The following is a 20,599-nucleotide window of genomic DNA, read 5'->3' on the forward strand; positions in this document are numbered from 1 at the left end:
TAATATACTAATAAGAGTAGTATATGTTATGTTTAATTTATTTAGTGACCGAGAACAATTTTATATTCAAATTATGCGTAGGGTGAATGTTGTCTGAAAATCAATATAACAATTAATAAGTATTAATTAATTGTTTTGTTGAATTTTGAATGGACTTGTTAATTTTAAGAGATTATTTTTTATACTTCATAATACATACTGTACATGTTAAGTTTCATTTTAAATTAATAATTTTTCAATTTAATGCATTTTATTTTCCAGGTTATATTTAATTGTTGATAATTTAATTCGAATGTTTTCGTTACTTAGATGTCAACGTGAAAAATATACTGATTCTTTTTAAAATTTGATAAAAAGGAGAGTTATTTTGTATATAGTAATTAAATATAAAAGATGTCTTCCATGGTCACACTCGTAAGAAAAATCTTCTACCACAAATGTTTCTTTCGCCCCTTTCTGGTATTTCATTTTCTCTCCAAATTTAACTTCATTTCTTATTTTCTTCAAGATTTAATAATACTCTTCTATATACGGTAGTGAGTGAGATGACAAAAGAATACCTACTCACGAATATCCACAGTAAAATTGTGACAGATTTATTTGATATACATGAGTGTATATATATATATATATATATATATATATATATATATATATATATATATATATATATATATATATATATATATATATATATATATATATATATATATATATGTAATTAAGGTTGAGTTGAAATTATTTTTTAAATCAGAGATACTCGAATTCTTGACATCAATAACTTAAAACTTTGATGATCATATTTTAATTTGAAATTGTTTTGGAGATTATCGGTGGCATGACTCAGTTTTGTTTTCTGTTCATACTAGCACTAACAACTCTGTAAATGTTGAGACCTAATAGAGATAAAGATAGATGACAATTTCATACTTTTGATGACAACACCAAATCATTACCAAGTTTCATTGAACTGCTTCATTTCATCTATTTCTGATCAAGTCAGAGCACTAAATTTATTTGTTTAATAAGTTAACTTAAAAGGGCCTCGTGTTTCACTATCCATTTCAATCCACCACTCAAACATTATACAATTCTAACAAATATTGTATTCCTATTGTTGGAGTACAACCACTTGCACAAACTAATTCAAATGAATTCTGTTTTCTTAACTTTAGTATTTTGATAGGAAATTCCTACAGAATACATTACTTTTAATTTAAAATATTTAATGACAAAATCATTTGAATAAAAATTTAAAAAGTAGTACGGATAAAAACTAAATAAAAATCAGTTCCTCATAGTTTGGTAGAAAACATTTATTATTATTATTATTATTTTATTTTTCCTTAAAAAATATAAACAAATACTTCAGACCTCATGTTAATAGGTGAAATCATCAGTGGATGATAGTAGGAATATAAAAAAAAACCAGTATCAGCAAATAATTCGTAATGGATAGCTAATGAATACTGTAGATGGATACTCACAGATAATAAGTACAAGTATTTTTTATATCCGCATATTAAAAGAACGGATACGATTATTATAATATCTATACTCATGGATACTTCTACTTGCTATACTATAATTTAAATTAAAAAATATGATTAAAACATTAATACATTGATTTTAAATGAGTACTTTTTATCAATTAATTTTAAAAAATCTATATTTCTTTGTAAACTACATTCAACACGGTTTAAATGGATTATTTACATTTTATTTGAAATATATGAATTTTATACATTATATTTCTATTAAATACTACGGATATCCACGTAGTAAATACTCAAATGGCAAAATAGATACTCTGCATGACTCAGATGCTAAATAGATATTTATCCAACATATATAACCATACCGCGTTAACATCCCTGACCTCATGTTAGCATATTAAACAGAAATCCCTTCTCTGTCAGTAATTTAATTGGGGAGAAAAACTTCAGACCTGACATTGGATGAAATCATGATGTTGTAAATATACACACAAATTATGTCAGAGATATCTCTGAATAAACAAAATTCTTTACTAATTTACATCTGTGTAGTTAGTCCAGTAAAAAAAAAAAAATCTTATTAAATTTGCACAAACCAAAATCAAATTACATTCAATAGTCAATCATGGGGGAAGGAAGGGTCTTGAAGGGTGAGTGTTGAATGGTTTTTCTTCACTTTCCCCCCTTGATTTTAAGATTGCTCATTCCAGCACCCACATTCTCCACACTGGATTCCTTTTTTTCATTTGACTCCATGGCCCGGATCCATGGATGTTGCAGACACTGCTGTGCTGTTGGCCGCTTCTCAGGGGCGAAATCGAGAAGTGGTAGAAGAAACTCTGAAAATTCATGAGCATCACTCTGCGCAAATTTGTATCTATCAACCAACAATTTGCTAAGTGGCCAAAACTTTAGCCTTCGAATTCTTTTGAGATCGCCATGTCTGTCAAAGAAATCCTTGGATTTTGTTCCAGCAGTAGCAACCTGCAAGATGCAAGATTAGATTTTGCATGATAGCTATTTGAATAAATGATAGACAGAGACAATTTGTACCTTCCGAGGCATCTTTCCAAGGAGTTCCATCATGAGGGCAAGGTGATCCTGAAAGCAACATAGTTTAGATATTCTACTTGTGCAGTTCTGGAATGAATAACCAAAGAATAATTAAGTATGATACCTCATCCTCACTAAAACCTTGTCCAACTTTGGGCGTAAATAACATATCACCAGTGGCAAGCTCAAAAGCAATACAAGCGAAAGACCACATGTCAACAGAGAAGGAATAGCCAGCCAGAAGTATTACTTCAGGAGCTCTGTACTGTCTTGTCTGAATTTCTTCTGCAAACTGCTTATCAGCCCAACAAGCGTTTCCAAAATCTACCACCTTGCATCTCACATCAATCCCATCAAGATTTCTCATAGACTTTTGATCTTCTGCTCCTCCCATTGAAGCTCCTCTTCCAGAGATTTTAGCAACAGCTCTCCTAGCTCTTCTTTTCAATTTTTTCTCAATAAGACTAGTAACTCCACCATTTATGCTTCCCTCAGGCCTCTCTAATATTGGACTCACTCCAGATTTAACAGGGTCTTTCGCGGGATCAATCGTAGAAATCAGAAGAACATTTTCTGGTTTTAGGTCAGTGTGGATAATACCATGTTCTCTATGCAAATAATCCAAACCAATCAAAATGCAATGGCAAATCTCCCTAACTTTATTCAATGGAAGCCCTTTGTACCGGTTATACTTTATTAGACGAAGCAAGCTATCCCCGAGAAACTCAATCACCATGCAAAGGTGCTGCCCATTAGGACCTGCGTGCTTAAAGTGATCAATCAACTGGACAACACATTTTGAATTAACATCAACGCCCTCAGAAATCGATGCAAGAACATCTATTTCATGAAGGGCAGCCTGAACAAATTGGGCCGCACTTTTCTGGATCTTAAGAGCAACATATGCCTGAAAATCCAAATTCAAAATTTAGATGAATACATGAGAATTTAGATCAATAAAGGGTAATACTTGGATCTAGTTCATAGCAAGTGCCAAAGGGATTGTGCTACTGCCAAAACACCCCTCCTGGATATACAAAACAGTGTATAATGCTACATGCATTAGCATTAGGCTTCAGTTTATCTTACCATCTTCTGTTTATTCTTTCTATCGGTTCCTATTCAATTTAAGCATTTAGCCAGATCTGTCACCATAAACAAGTGATTTAATGGTAGCAGAAGTTCTGGATCGATAAACTAGTGAGTGTATCTATAATAGACTCACAAATTAGTCTCTAACTAAAGTATTGAACTACTCTAAAGTGTGGAGTGTACTTTACAGAATAAAGTATGAAGTAATACTCATTGATTGGGCAACTCATAAGTTGAGATTGAGATATAATTTAAGCATGACACGAGAATAACAAAATATCAAACTGTTGAAAACTGCTATTGTAATTTGCCCATCAACTGTTACTTAAGAGAGATTAAATCCAACATAGCATTCAGCTTTGTTGAATTAGAACTGAAATCCAGAATAAAAATGTTTCTATATGCAGCTCACCCCAAACAACAAAACTAATACACACAAACAAAAGCAACATATATTAGTATTGAAAAGGAGCTTAACACATTTACCAAATCAGCAAGAACCTAAAAAAACAAAGAGGTGTTGCGAGCGGAGAAATCTAAGTGTTCCAGTTGGTCACGTTGTACGATGACGATCATCTGACCATGTTTGTCACCCCAAACATGCAAGATCCGTCAGGTATCTCTGACACGTGTTAAAAAATACAAATACCAGCAAAGAAGTGGCACCGACATGGGAAGAAAACAAGATTCTTCGACATATATATACACATATATATATCGCAATTTGATTCGTTCAATCAAATGTTACCCTTAAGATTTATATCCCAATTTGATCCATTCAATGAAATGTTACCCTTGAGACAGAAACCGACAACACAAATACACACATTAGGCCGAAGAGCCAATGTTTCTATAGTACAAAGAAAAAAATATCAGGAGACAGAAAAACACCAGAAAAAACATTTCACTAAAAACCTCAAATTATATATTTAAACTCTCTCTCTCTCTCTCTCTCTCTATCTCTCTCTTTCTCTATCTCTCCCACACACACATACGCATTTTCGAGACCACAATGAATCAGAAAAATGAAAACCTTTTAACCCCTACATAATTCAAAGCAGACAAACATGACTAATGCAACACGCAAAACAAGCACAGAATCTAACAACCGCCCTGCAGATTCAAAACTGATTGCGATAACAACAACAAAATCATATCTCAGTATCTGAGATTGACTACATGGGTCACCTGATGCTACTCAGTTCACTTAAGAACTAATTGTTCATAACGATTAAGGGGGAGGGGGGTTCAACAACTTTTCACCTCAAAACACAAATCACAAGGCAAATCAATCTCAAAAAACAAAACTTCGGATAATTCAAAAGAAACAACCCCTTTGGAAGGAAGAAACCAGAAAATGAACAGAAGAAAAAGAATTAGGATCAAACATAACATACAGATGTTGACGTATCATAGGCAAGCCAAACTGTGGAAAACTGGCCCCAACCCAGCTTCCTCTGCGCTATGTACCTGCCGCCGGCGAACTGATCGCCGACTCTGACGGCGTGGTAGCCCCCTTTCCGGTAGGAGTCGAACCCCTCATCCTCCTCTTCAGACCCAGATGAAGAAGAACACGACATCACCTCTGATCTATGGAAAAAACTTCACCTTTTCCTTCAAAACAACACTCCGAAATGAATGATCCTTCTTCTTTCTCCGTTTTGTCAGACCCAAGTTTTGTTGTGGTGTTTTCTCTTTCTTTTTAGTTTTTAAATAAATCCCCTTTTCTTGAACCCAAAATTTAAAGCTTTTGTTTCGGAGATGGGAGGGTGTGTGTGGCGTTCTGAAATCACGAGTCTCTCTCTCTTCAACAATCCTCCACTTTTTTCTCTCTGTTTTCTCTTTTGCTTCCTGCAATGTTCTCTAACGATGTGTATTTTGTGTGGGTCTTGCATTTTCATACGGTTCGTTTTTTGTTCATTTTCTCCGAAATTAACTGTTTCTTGCTCCCTTACGTTTATGCCCTTTGGCATCTGAATTTTGTATGAACAGTGCAAGGGCTTTTAGGGAAGATGAGTATTTTGGATGTTATTTTAGGTGGAGAGGGGTAATCAGAGTCCTGAAAAAGAGTTGTGAGTTGCTGCGCTTTCCTGCGTCACCCATCTGCTTCCTATCTTTATACTTTTGCCCTTTTGCGTGCTTTTTCTTTTTCCTTCACACTTGTTTCTCACCATGTGGTGCTACTGCTTCTTCTTCAACACCTTCTTTTAGCCTCTGCAAATTCAACATTATACCACCCATTTGTTTTGTCTTCTTACTTCATCACAACTTTACCTATCAATGCCTTATCAAGGCTACTTATCTTAAAGGGCAATTAAGACCAAATCCTATGTTTACTTTTATGTTTTTATGTTTTCATTCACTCATACATTGGAGTGTGTAACAAGTTTTTCAAAATATACAATAATTAAAGAGTGTACGGTCCAATTCAGTACAATTTATTCTACTGTGTTTATATTTTTTATGATAATAAAAAAAACACAGTTAACAAAGTTTATTATTATAACAAGTATAAATAACAAGTATAAAAATAGAAACAATTATTGTGGATAATTTCTGGTAGGTTATGAAAAAAAAAATGGGTTAATGAATATAAGAGTTACAAGATAAGACCATACCAGAAATTGAATAATCAAATGTGTGAAAAAGTTACTAAAATTAAAGTCTATTATTAACTCTATTTTTTATAAATGTTATTGTTATTAATTCTTGTTTTTTATATTTATTTTTTTATTTTAATAATTATTACTTTAATTAGATATAAAAAATTAAGTAAAACGTGTTCAAAGTATTTGCAAAGTGCAGTAAATATGTGACATTGCTAAACTCGCAAATCTTAAAGGTAGTTTTGAAAGTTACACAACAACATGCTTTAAGTCTTCAGTGACTTTGCCGTGTTTGGCAATTAAAGGCTTTGGGTTAAAAGTTGAGTATGGATATAATTTTAGTAAAGAATCTTCATAGTATTAACATAACATCGACTTGAATTTTGAAGGGACACGAGATCATGATAGCCAAAGAATCTCTGCATTTAATTTGTTCAAGCAACTTAAGACAACTTTGTTGTTAACTTTAAAGAGAAATTACATTTGCATGATAAATTAGTAGAATATTTTTGTAAAACAAGTGAGAGAAAAATGGCTAATGGCATAGAGATATATAAAAATTGTAATGTAATAATAATAAGGTTAAAATACTTCATTGGTCCACGTTTTTGTTCAAAAATATCAATTAGGTGTTAAGATTTCTTTTAGTCTCAATTAGGTCCATATTTTTTAAAATGCGTAACAATTATGTTCATTCTGTTAATATGGTGGTAATGGTGTTAAGGATGTGTCACAGCTCCTCATTCTATTGATTTTTTTTTAATTTTTTAAAATTTTTAAATTTTTTTTTAAATTATTCATGCCACATGTCACGTCAATATTGTACCACGTGTCAAGTCAATAAGGTGACACATGTCAAGTCATTATCTAAATCTCAATTTGGTCCATATATTTGTTATTTTGATTATATTTCAGTCCATTTTTTTTTTAATTTTCAATTTCATGATCTCCAAATTGAGATCAAATTTAACTTTTATATAAATTTTATAATGATATTTTTATTAAACATTTTGATAATATTAAGTTTATTTAAATTTTTATTTTACATTAAACTTTACCTATATTTTGTTTTAAAATTTTAAAATATTTATTTTAACTTGTTACAAAATTGTTTTAAATAATTTATATACAAATGTTAGAGTTGGTTAACAATTTTATAAATTTAAATATTAAATTTTAAAACAATTTTGTAAAGAGTTAAAATAAATATATTTAAAATTTTAAAATAAATGGACTGAAATGTAATCAAAATAACAAATATATGGACCAAATTGATATTTAGACATTGACTTGACACGTGTCATCTTGACTGACTTGACACGTGGTACAATATTAATGTGACACGTGGCATGAATATTTTTCAGAAAAAAGATTGAAAAAATAAATAAAATAATTCAAAAAAACAAGGAACTGATAGGTGACACATCCTTAACGTCGTTATCATCATAGTAACGAAATGAACCTAATTGTTACCCATTTTCAAAAATATAAAACTAATTGAAACTAAAAAAATCTTAGGACCTAATTGAGATTTTTGAATAAAAACGTGGACATTTTAACCTAATAATAATAATAACGACGAAGATAATGATGATAAGATGTAGTAGTAATACATGAATACTATAAATAAAATAGAAAATTGCGTGTACTTATCATACATATGTAAGTTATTCTTAAAGAATAAATTATTTTATAAGCTTACAAATATTTTAAATATATTAAAAAATATATTTACAGTTCACAAATATTAAATAAATTTTTATTTACTATAGGTAATCAATTTTAAACTATAAAATATATTAAGATTCAAATAAGTTAGAGGAATATTCTTATCTACTTTTTTTTTTTATTTGTCTCCTTTTTAGGATTGAAGCTCAAACCAGTGTTGAAACAAACTACTAACAGTTAATGATACTTTCTCCATATACTATTTATCAAATATATATCTTGATAACTTTTTTTTTTTTTCAAAAATATTACAAATGTTATCCGGAGGAAATTTTCCAATAAGGGTTAATCGAGTTCTCCGTTACCATATATGCCATATATTCTTTCTATGTTTTTTTCCTCCACTTGGTTAGATGATAGAAATATTAAATTTTAATTATTATCAGTATTTATTTAAAACAACATAGTTAATTTTTTAACTTATCCTCTACTATTATTTCTTTTTCATTTATGATAGCGTATAAACTATTATAAATTATAAGTAGAAATGGTAATACAATTAAAAAAATGGTAGTAATTAATATTACATTAAATTTATAAATGAAATATAAATGAATTAAATAAATTCAACAAAATGTGGATAGGTGGAAAAAAAGCATAAAAGAGTACTAGAGATTAATGATTTGTTGATTTTTTTTTTTAGAAATACAATTAATGTATTCTCTTAATAATAAATCTGTACAAAAAGCAACTGGTTAAGAATTAAATGAATATTTGGATGCTCCTAAAAAAATAATATTCACATGTTTTAATAATTTTAAATTAAAAGATATAGTTATTATTCAAGAATAATGAAATTATTAATAAATCAATGTAGTAAATATTTACATTAATACAACTAAATCTTTTCTTTATTAAAAAAAATACATTGTAATTAGGGGTGGGCAAAAAATCTAATTTTCTTGATCCAATCCACTTTTGCTCCGATCCAATCCATTTAAAATCTATTTTATTAAAAATTCAATTCATTTAAAATCCATTTTAATGGATCTAGATTTCAATCTAATCTACATTTTATATATTTTATGGATTGAATATCCATTCTATAAATCAATATTTTCAAATATGGATAATCCAAAAAATCCAATCCAAATTTTCAATTTAAATTTTTAGTTGGGTTAGGCTAAAGGTTGAGATGGACTAGCCTAATTCAGACTCAAACAGGCTTTGCTCGATGATCTGTACGGACCGAGCAGGCCCGACAACCCTGAAGGGTCAGGCAGGCCCGACGACCAGAACAGGCTGGACAAGCCTAAAGATATGAACGGGCTCGGCGGGCCTGACAAACCAGATGAGTCGATCGGGCCCAACAACCCAAAAAAGTCGAGTGAGCTTGATGACCCGAATGGGTTAGGTGGGCCTGATGACACGAACAAGCCAAATGGACCCGAAGACCCAAACGGCCTAGGTGGGCCCGATGACCGGAACGAGTCAGGCGGGCCTGAAGAATCGAATAGGCCAGATGGGCCTGATGACCCGAACGGGTAAAACAAACCCGATGAAGTGAACAGTCCAAGTGGGCCCGAAGACCCGAACGGGTTATGGGGCCCAAGGAACTGGACGGGCCAAGCAAGCTCGATAACCTAAACGGGTCAGGTGGGCCTGAAGACGTGAATGAGCCAAGTGGGCTCGATGACTCGAAGGGGCCAAGCGAGCTCGAAGAATCAAACGGGCCAACGGGCCCAATGACCCAAACGGGCCAAACAGGCCCAATAACCCGAATGGTCCAGGCAGACTCGATGACCCAAACGGGCCAAGCGGGCCCAATGACTTGAACGAGCCAGGTGGACCCAAAGACGCGAATGTGATATGCAGGCCCGAAGACTCAGATGGGCTAAGATGAGTCAGCCCGACAACTCGGATGGGTCGTGCCCGATGATCTGTACGAACTAGGCAAGTCCGACGACCCTGATGGACCGAGCGAGCTCGATGACTCTAATGGACCGAGCGGGCCCGACGACCTGGACAGGTTGAGTCGACCCGACGACTCAGACAGACCGTGCTAGATGACCCTTATGGATCGGGTAGGCCCGATGCTAGAATGGGCCAGGCAGGCCCAAAGACTTGGATGGGATAGTTGGGTCGGCATGACAATTCAGATGGATCGTATACAGACTAAGCAGGCTCGAGACCTTGATGGGTCCAACGAGCTCGACGACTTGGACAAGTTAAGTTGTGTTGGCCTTAAGGACACAAGTTTTAGAAAATTCAATTTAAATTTATTTTATAGAAAATGGATTCTGGATTTTGAACTTGATCCAAATATTTGGACTGGATTTAAATCTTGATCCAAATATTTGGATATGGATTTTAAAAAAATCCAAACTAGTTTTGATGAAAAAATGGATTTGGATCAAAAATCTAATCCAATTATTTGGATCTAAAATGGATATGGATTGGATCATTAAAAATCCAATCCATGCCCACCCCTAATTGTAATGTAGAGAAGAAGTCGTAGAAATAATTGGTTACTGTGAAATGGTCTATGGATTTTAAAGTGGATAGTTTATGTGATTTTTCTTTTTTTCATGGTTAATGAGTATCAAGATGGGTCTAATTATATTTTGGACGATATTGGTATACTTTCTCAAAAAGTTACAAAAAAAAAATTTATTCTATTGGTATAAAACATGTGGATTGGGAGAACTTGATTTGGTTGAATCTCAAAAAGTTACAAAAAAAATTTACTCTATTGGTATAAAACATGTGGATTGGGAAAACTTGATTTGGTTAAATGAGGTGTTGCTAGCTAAAACTTTGGTTCTTTGAAAGTTGTTGAATAGTCATTTACCTATTGGTTTGAAGGTTCAACAAAAAGGAATAGTTTTATGCTTTGTGTTCTTTATATGGTAATAATGTTAAATTTTTCTCTCATTTTTTCTTTCATTGTTTTGTTACTATACGATTGTGGGAATATTTGCAAGAAGTTTTTTAGGATTTGTAAAGTTTTTTTTTTTTTTATTTGGTTGTTCAGTTATGAAGTCTCCTTGTAATTTTTTGCTTAAAGTGATCAAAGCGTTGTTATTACTGCATTTATTCGGATGATTTGGAAGATGAGAAATCATAGTAAATTTTAGAATCCAATTGCATTTCCTTGTGTTATTTCTCAAATTAAGGAGTTAGTAAGTATAGTTGTGAATAAATCTAAGAAGCATATGTCCTTGATTTTTTTGTGTTGAAAATTTTCAATATTCAAATTAGGAGGGTACGATAGTTTCATTTATGGACGTAATATGCCAAGTTCCATCTACTAATTGGCTGAAGGTGAATATTAATGGTGTAGATAGGGGGTTGTCGTGATTTGGCTTCATATGATTGTATTTGTGAAGGAAGTCCACAGATGAATATGTAGGTAGTTTTTTAGCTTTTTTAGGGGTACAGACTCCTAATTATGCTAAGTTTATAAAGGTCATTCATGCTTTGGAGCATGCTTGGAGGGAGGGCATTGGTTGTAGGGTGATTATTCTTTAGTCTATCATGATTTTTTGGATTAATGAATGGTTCCTTGAAATCTTAGAAGGAGATGACATCAATACTTGTACTTTAGTACGCAAATGTAGTTCAAAGTTAGTTCAAAGTCTCTCATGCTTTTTGTGAAGAAAATCACTCTTCATAAGTTAGTTAATTTAATTTTCATTCATAAAGAATAATATAAGGTTTAATATTTTGCTTCCATATATTTATTTATATTTTTTCATAGTAATTATAGTTTGCTTATTTCTTAAAGTGTAAATCTCGTCATAGGTTTGATGTGGTCTCTCATATTGTTTATTATTTTATTTTATTTTTTAATAAAATTTGATATGAAGATAAAATGATTGATGAGTTTTGAAGTATAATTTAGTTAAGATGTCAAATTTCATGTGCCTAACATAATCTTATTTAGAAGTTATAAATAAATTACTTAAATCGAAACACATGTTTCTATATTTATTAATTTTGATAGTGTTGACAAAAATATATGATATACATGAAAAGAATTAAAACGCATACATGTATTTAATAATAATAATAATAATAATAATAATAATAATAATAATAATAATATACTTAATGAAATAAAGTTCATTGTGATTTAATGAGAAACAGACAACTCTAAAAATTATTTCATTTAAAAATTAAAATTTGTAATATAATAGTAAGTTAACAATTTACAAAGAAGAACAATTTTGTCCGAACACAAAGCCCTTTGATTTTAGGATATATTTTAAGACGTGAGTTTATGGAAAAATACATAACACTATAAATAATTAAATAGAACTCTACAAATAATATAACTTGTTTATTATATTGTATTATATCTTTAAACGTTAAATTGTTCAAAACGTTATACAACCTACCTCCAAAATTTTGAGATTGGCTGTAACTTTCTTACACCCTCTTCCATTACAACATATTCTACATATAAAAAATATGATATATATATATATATATATATATATATATATATATATATATATATATATATATATATATATATATATATATATATATATATATAGAAGTATCCATAATTTTTTTTTTAATTTTTATTTCGATTTATTGACGTTGAAATTCTTTCAAGTCTCCCTAAAAAACCTCACATAATTGTATATCTTAATTTTCTCTTTAGTAAATTATTTTGATTTTAAATCATATGAAAGTACTTTTTAGTCCAATCCATTATAATTTGATTTTAAAATATTAGCATAAAATCCAAAAAACTAAATTCTTTTAATTTTAATTATAAATAAACTAAAAGATATGAACAAAATAGCTTGTTTTGAAAATTTCAAAAAAATCAAACAAATCATGCGAAACTTTCAAAAACTTAATTATAATAAGAATAGACAAGATAGTTACCATTCATCCCATCAAAATTGTCTCTATTCATACATGATTCAAATATAAATTACTTTTAGAAAATGAAAAAAAAAAAAAAACTCTTCTTTATCTTTTTTGGTAGGTCTTACAAACACTCTTATTTCACATATGTTATAACTAAGACAAATTTACAATACATAACATTTGTGACCCATTTCAAGATCCATTCTTTTCACAACTGGTTCCACCATCCTCTCCGTGGTACCTTCTTTTACATTGGCTCAGTAATGAATGGGTTAGTGGTGGGTAATGAATGTATTATTTTTAAAAATTGAATCTTGCTTTTTGAAACTTATATATAACGTTAACTTCATTTTAATTTTCTGACGTGACTTTATTTATTATTTTGAGGACTAAAAAATTGGTGCGTGGATCCTAATAATTAAAATAAACACTATCTTTGAAACCCTAAATTACTGAATTAGAGATTGAAATTGCAGCCAACAACTTCTTCACTTCCACCCTGTCCAACAAAAAATCAACACCACCAATTAAATACCAATTACAAAATTAGGTTTTCCAATACCAAAATACGAAAAAAAAAAACGTCCACCAAAACAACAAATATCATACCTTGAACTTTGGGCAACCCAAAAATTTTCTCCCCCTGTTCTTAGTAGTTCTAGCAGTTCTCGTGATTGCCTTTTCACCGCAATAGTAAACAGGTGTTAAATCGAACCTCCTCACCGCACCTCCATGAAAAGAAAATTCCCAACCATTGCAAGTGCAGGACGAGCAAGAATGAGAGGGAGACATTACCAATCTTACCAAATCAGAACGCAGGAGACAACTTCATCTCAACCTTTTCAAACCCTAAGCTTCAAATGTTATGAACATAAACTCTTTTTAAAAGAGAAACCAAGAACACATGTGCCAAAACAACTGAATGACACGTCAGAATACACAAAACAGCCACATCATCAGGAATAAACGCCGTTTGTCAATTGATAACGGAAAGGGTTGATTTAAAACACATTTACTAAAATGAGGACGAAATTGAAATCAATTCGAGGACCAATTTGAGATTTTTGAACCAAAACGAGGACCATCGAAGTATTTTAACCTATAATTAATCAATGCATTACAGTTTTTTCAATGAATTATGATCGTTAGGCTGAAAAGAACGTGACTATGATAGAAAAACCAGAAGTATTATGTGAATGGATATGACAAAGTAGTATAATTTTATAGACGTAATGATTTAGATAGTAATCACATCAAACAATTACTTTATAAGTATGTAATGTGACATAAAACAAAACCTAATTAATTGTGAAGGTGAATTATATGTTTGATATTTGGTTTAATATGCATGTTCCAGGTCACGATATAGTAAAAGAAATTTAAAGATAATATATCAAGAAAATTTTCCATTAACCAATTTTAGTGGCTAAAAATTGTTAATTACACCAATTTATATATACTAATTTACAAAATAAAAAATTATTGGTTACCAAGTCACTAATTATGAATAAAAAATTATAATTGATCTTTAAATTGGTTTATAAAATTTAACTACCATAGATTTGGCTACCAAAAAAATTAGTTTATAAATTAATCACTAAGCATTAGCTACCAAAGTTTTACACTACTACAAAAAAAACACATATTTCTGCTAATTTTCTTTATAATTTTTTTCTTAGGAAACTTGCAAATTTTATTATGAATAATGGTTTGTAAGAATTTGCTGTCAATATTTTTGCAAAGATATTTTGTACAAAATGTTTTTCGCAGAAAATATCTTGTAGAAAATACTTGCGAATTTTATAATTTTATAGGAAATAATTACATAGGAAAAATATCTGCCAATTAAAATTCGTAGGAAAAATAGCAAAAAAATGTTAGCAAAAAGGATGTCACCACTACCCCTTTGAAACTAAAGATTTTGATGTATACTCAAGCAAACATACTACAAGATGAAGAGAAACTCAAGATAAAGATACAGAGTATTTAGGGTGTCAAGTCACTCTGGATAAAGAGGAAACATAAGAGAAATTATCAGTCAAATCATCTATCTTCACAAGTGAAATCATTTTTTCACGCACATAATCAATTAAGGTTAAAATATAATTAAATTATGTTTCTACATTTTTTCAAAAATAAAAATATCTTTTGAAATGAAACTAATTTTTAAATCAAGTATTCTATGACTATATTTTCTTCTAAAAATAATATTTTCTACAGAGAATTTATTTTATTTTATTTGAATTAATTAAATTATGTTTCTACAAATTTTCAAAAAATTAAAATATCTTTTGAATTGAAATTGGATTTTAAATCAAGTATTCTATGACTATTAGAGATGACGAATAGACATGTTCCCGTGGATATTGTCCGAACTCGTTCTTGTTCTAACGAGAAATCCCCACATTGATTGGGTGTGGGTATAGGGAATCCCTCACTTTATCAATTGGGTATGAGGAATCTCTGACTTTTTCAATTAGGTATGGGGATGTACATATCCATCTCGTCCTCGTCCTTAGACCCGCCATAACGTCCGTCCCCGCCATATCCTTGTCATCGTTTAAATTATTAAAATATTCATAATCAATTAAGTAAAATTATATATATTACTACACATTTTATATTATTTATTTCTTCTAAATGTTTGGTTTGTCATAAAAGTTATTTGTGTCTCCAATATAGTTTCATCTTATCATCTTATCTTATCATAACCTTTATACAATGATCTTCAAATGATGTATGTCAATTATGTATTTTTTATGTCTCACATTTGAATATTTTTATCTTTTTTAATATTTTGTTATTGTATATTTTCCTTTAACATGAAAATGTTTAACATCTCAATTTAAGTGTTCAATAGCATAAACATTTCATTTACTAGATAATATAAATTTTTGTTTCATTTGAAGAATTATTTTGTTTCTCAACCATTGATTATGTTGATATTTAAAAGTTTTCTTAGATCTCTAAAGTATTTTTTATTTTATCATATCTTTAATTATACATTTGTTTTTCTTTGTTTGGTTTCATTCAATAGTCTCTCAAATTATTTCTAGCACACACATTTAATAATTTTTTAATATTTTTATTTGTTGTTTATTTTTATCATATAAAATATTATTTTGATATATTTTATATGATTATCTTTTATTTTTTAACTGATTATTATACTATAATTTTGTTACTATAATTGTATAAATAAAGTTTATTTACTGTAATATAAAAATTTAATGTAATTGTCATGAATTTCTTTTTATCACCATCAAACATATATTGAAGTTCAAAAGATACAAGATATATGTTAAAATTTTATTATTATTAGTTTAATCTTTGTTCTTTGTGTGATTTTGATAAGTGATGTATTATAACTATATTTAAAAAAATTGAAGTAAACAAATCTTTAAAATATATTTTAATTTAAATATTTTTTTCTTTTATATTCTTTTAAAGATATTTTTAAATTTTATCAATTAGGTTTGTTAATTTTTGCATATTTAATAAATATTTTGATTCTCACCAAATGTTAATTAATATTGAAACAGTAAGAAGACGGGTACGAGTATGGGTATGAGTATATACTCGTTATTCGGTAGGGATGTGGATGAGACAAAGTTTGACACCCGTTGGATTTGAGTATAGCAAAATCAGTTCTCGCTCCGTCCCTTTGCCATTCCCTACTGACTATATCTTCTCCTAAAAATCATATTTTCAGTAAAGAATAAAAATTAATTTTCAAATTTATTTGATTTTATTTTTGAATTAATTGAATTATTCTTTTTAAGAAAACTCAAGTAAAACTCTTTAAATAACCCAATTTGAGAAAGAGACAAAATACAACACATTGCTACTGTGTGGAAGCACGAAAATATTGTTTAAGTTTTTTCCTTTATTATTCAAGTTGGTTGAGAAAATTCACTTGTGAAAGGAACTGACTAGTGAGCATTCTATTTTTGTACTCTTACTTTCCAGGTGATAGTGTTCCAATTTTTAATTGTAATTTTCATCATTTTTTTTACAGAGGAGGTGTCATCCTTGTGTGATTCAAGGGAATTGTCATATCTTGAAATGGTTCAAGGGAAGTGTTTATCAGTTTTTAGAATTTTTCTTTTGCATGTTTCACTAGGTCATTGTGGTTGTAATTGAAATACTCTAAAGATGGTGAATTGGGATTGTCATTCTCAGGTGACTAGAAATTGGATGTAAGGTTGGCTATAACTGAATCAATATAAATTACTGTGTGAATTTCTTCTTTCCTTTATTTTCTTTTATGCTTCTGGTAATGCACTTAATAAATAAAAGAAATGATATTTTTTAAGTATAAACATCAAGACAATTTTTTTTAAAGTATCAATTCAACTCCTCTTCTTGAGGCCATTTGTCTAATAAAAAAAAGTTTTTTCTTGCAAAATTTTATAACAAATTTGGAAGAAAAATCTCACGAAATATGAAAATTTTTAGTAGTGTTAGCTACCGAAGAAATTAGTTTATAAATTGGTCTTTACTTAACTAGTGACTAATTTAGCGACCAATTATAATCTTTTATTCATAATAGTGACTATTTTAATAAACAATAATTTTTAATTTTGTAAATTGATATCTAATTGAGTCATTATAGTGACTAAAAACTTTTTGTTACTAACATTAGTTATTATTTAAGAGTTTTTTTTCTAGTGTATACAATTATAGTTGTTTTTGTATGTCACTTTAATAATATTTATCGTGATAAATTTTATTACAAGGAAAATCACATTTATTTATAGTTACCAATGTAAATGTATATTACAAAACATTGATAACAAGTAAAATTATAGCAAGTGATAAATGTCTTTAAGCCGAGAATATATCTCATAAATATAATAAAATAAATAACTATATCAATAATAATAAATAATCATATTGATACTAGTAATAATGTCAATATCACTATCCAATTGGAGTATAAAGATTTTTTTTACATTTATCAGACAAGATAAATTTCTAGCACATGTTATGAGGCTTTCTACTCAATAATTCAAGAAATGTCATTCTTGTCAGAAAGACGATCCTTGAATTTGAGAACATTCAAAATGTTAAGAAATTATTGTCATTGTGCTGGAATGATGTTAAATATTTCTATTGGCTCACCTAAGTTGATAGAGTATAAGAATGTCCATATTGTTTTTCGTCATAATTTCTTACAATTTTGAAGAAAAAATTAATTTTCCCTAAAATTTTTCGAGCTTTTGATATCATTACAATAAAATTCATTTTCTTTATTCATCAAGTCACCAATATAAATACAGTCATTAAAAAGTCTGTTTAAAATAAGAATACATCTCTTAAATATAATAAAATAAATAATCATCAATAATAATATCAATAATGTCAATATATTATTAAAATTATTATAAAAAAGTTGGTCAAAAATAAAAATAAATAAATAATGTCATATATTTGAACTAGAACCATTATTATGATATATAGAAATAGATACAACTCATGTTTACCCTTTGAGAGAAAAGTCAAACCTTTTACAAAGTTGGTTTACTATGATCAATAATTTAAGTAAACAGTACACAATTACGAACCAAAATGAACTCATTGATATTTCACCTAGAAACCTCATAATAGTAGGGTTTCTAAAACCAGCTCGCTTTAATTTTTAAAAAATGTGTACAAGGTTGTGTTAAAATAATATTTGTATTAATGGAAAAACCCTTAAAAAGCACATCCATTAAAAATGATCTCAGCAACTCAAAAATTTCTCCATCCAAAAAAGAAACTGCCTCTGTTTTATGAAACTGTTGACTAAGTACGTAGTATTTAGTAAGAAGAAGAGAGTTTTTGTGTTGTTTAGCGAAGCATGTGCAATAACGAAGACCAGGTTCCTGTGACTGCAATAACCAACCCAAAAACCACAATTGCCCCGTCAGAAACCAGACAACTCCAATTCATCTCTTCTTTGAACACCAAATAGTGAAACGTAGCTGGCAACACAAAGCTAAGAATCACACAGACGCTACTACCAACCAATGATAAAAAATCTGCAAAGTTAGGCACCAAAATTGCCACCAAACTCACCCCCAACACCAACAACCACCTCAACCACAAGCAGTACTTAGAATCACACAAACGTCTCTCAACCAACTCGTACACCGGATTCATCATCAAAGGAAAAGTAAAGAACAGGTTGATGCAGAGACCCAACTGCACCAAAGCACTTACCAAACCTGGTCCAAGATTGGTAGTGATAACCCCTTGAGTTTCTTCACCAAAAGCAAAGTAACCTATAGCAGCAAACGCTGCAAACAATAGAGAAATCACAAACATTCCCGCACCCAAAACCCCACCAAATTTCTCCTTATCCTTCGCCTCTGATTCCAACGGCAAAACCATTCCTATCCCTTCAAACGCATACACTGCCACCCCTAAGCCGTAGAAAAACACGGACCAACCCCCAAAGGCCTCCAAAGAAGGCCTATTCTTCATGAACACGAACGTTTCGTCCACCATCACCATACTCTTGGCCGCAATATCAACAACATCAGCGAAAATGCTCAAGGGAGCCAAAAGGGTCAAAGTTGGGATAGCATTAAGGCCGAGCTGAAAGGGGAAACAACCCCACAGAAACAAGACCTTTGGCGTCAAACCCAGAAAAGAAGACCATGTTGAGGTGTCACCGGCGAGATTGGCCAACGTGGTGGAGATGAAAATAAGGTAGCCGACACAGAAACCGCAATGAGAAAGCCCTATCATGACATCAACGAAAAGTTTGCCAGGAGGGCCTCCAATGGCGTACCCCAAATCACCGAAAGAGTTGAGATGGGGGAAGCCCACCTTGTTGGATTCAAGCTTGCGGCGAGTGCGCACGAGGAGCATCATGCAGTGGTAAGTGAGGAAGGCGACGAGGAAGAGCATGAGCAAACCCGTGACCCAACCCGTTTTCTTGAAGCTGTAAGGGAGACCGAGCACGCCAGAACCCACAATGGATATGAAGATGTTGGCGAAGGTCTTGAATGTTGAGGAGAGACGGGGTGCATCCGAGAGAAGAGGCACGTCCTCTCGTGGGGTTTCAGCACCGTGAAACCCCATTTGGACAAGGAATGAAGGTGGTGGTTCTTCTGCAAATGGAGGACGATGGGTGCAGAAGAAGCAAGAGCCTGCAAAGGGAAACGAAGGTGGAAGAATGAGAAATTTTGTGTAGCGATGAGGTGTGGTTGTGACCTTAAGTCAAGGTTCGCAAATGCTAATATAGTAAATATATAAATTGAATTGTGGAATACTAAGGTGGGAAAATGGCCATTCTCTGGTGTCTTATTGTCAGCTTCAGATTTGTTGGGTGAGGAACACAAAACACGCATCACTCTTCATAGATCGGATTTGTAATCCAAGATTCTTTAATTGGATCAAATTAATTCATCCTTCTTCATATACTTTAAACTTGAATTTAAATTAAATTAAATTAAATTAAATTAAATCTCTCTCTCTATATATAATTTGGATGAAATTAACATTATAATAGATATCATTATATCTCAAGATTAAATCGTATTTGAATCAATCTATACATAATTAAGATAATAACATGAAGATAAAAATGTTGGATAATTCTAATGGAAAAGTTTTCCTTTTTTTTTATCCATTTTTATTATGTTTCTATTTCGAAATCCATTCTATATAATAGGAAGATAACTAACAACTCTTTAATTATTGATTTTGTTTTATAATTTGTGTTTAGAGAAAATTTGATGTAATGAATAAGACTAATTTTTATAATGACTCGTTATACTCCCTTAGTTTGGAAAATAACTATAATTC

General features: G+C 30.6%; 1 protein-coding gene and 1 pseudogene across 1 annotated transcript; both read right to left on the reverse strand.

Annotated features, from left to right (window-relative positions):
• Nucleotides 1-1,922: 1,922 nt before the first annotated feature.
• LOC114178981 (uncharacterized) lies at nucleotides 1,923-5,536 on the reverse strand. Its single transcript, XM_028065152.2, has 4 exons — nucleotides 5,039-5,536; nucleotides 2,674-3,456; nucleotides 2,550-2,597; nucleotides 1,923-2,480 (listed from the first exon to the last, which is right to left on the reverse strand). The coding sequence occupies exons 1-4, from the start codon at nucleotides 5,219-5,221 to the stop codon at nucleotides 2,169-2,171; spliced, it is 1,326 nt and encodes a 441-aa protein (XP_027920953.1). The 5' UTR covers nucleotides 5,222-5,536; the 3' UTR covers nucleotides 1,923-2,168.
• A 12,725-nt stretch (nucleotides 5,537-18,261) lies between these two features.
• LOC114177604 (amino acid transporter AVT3C pseudogene) lies at nucleotides 18,262-20,010 on the reverse strand (annotated as a pseudogene).
• Between the last annotated feature and the right edge of the window lie 589 nt (nucleotides 20,011-20,599).

The sequence above is a fragment of the Vigna unguiculata genome, chromosome 3, assembly GCF_037176805.1.
Source record: "Vigna unguiculata cultivar grain cowpea cultivar isolate G323 ecotype 2 chromosome 3, ASM3717680v1, whole genome shotgun sequence".
Taxonomy (NCBI): Eukaryota; Viridiplantae; Streptophyta; class Magnoliopsida; order Fabales; family Fabaceae; genus Vigna; species Vigna unguiculata.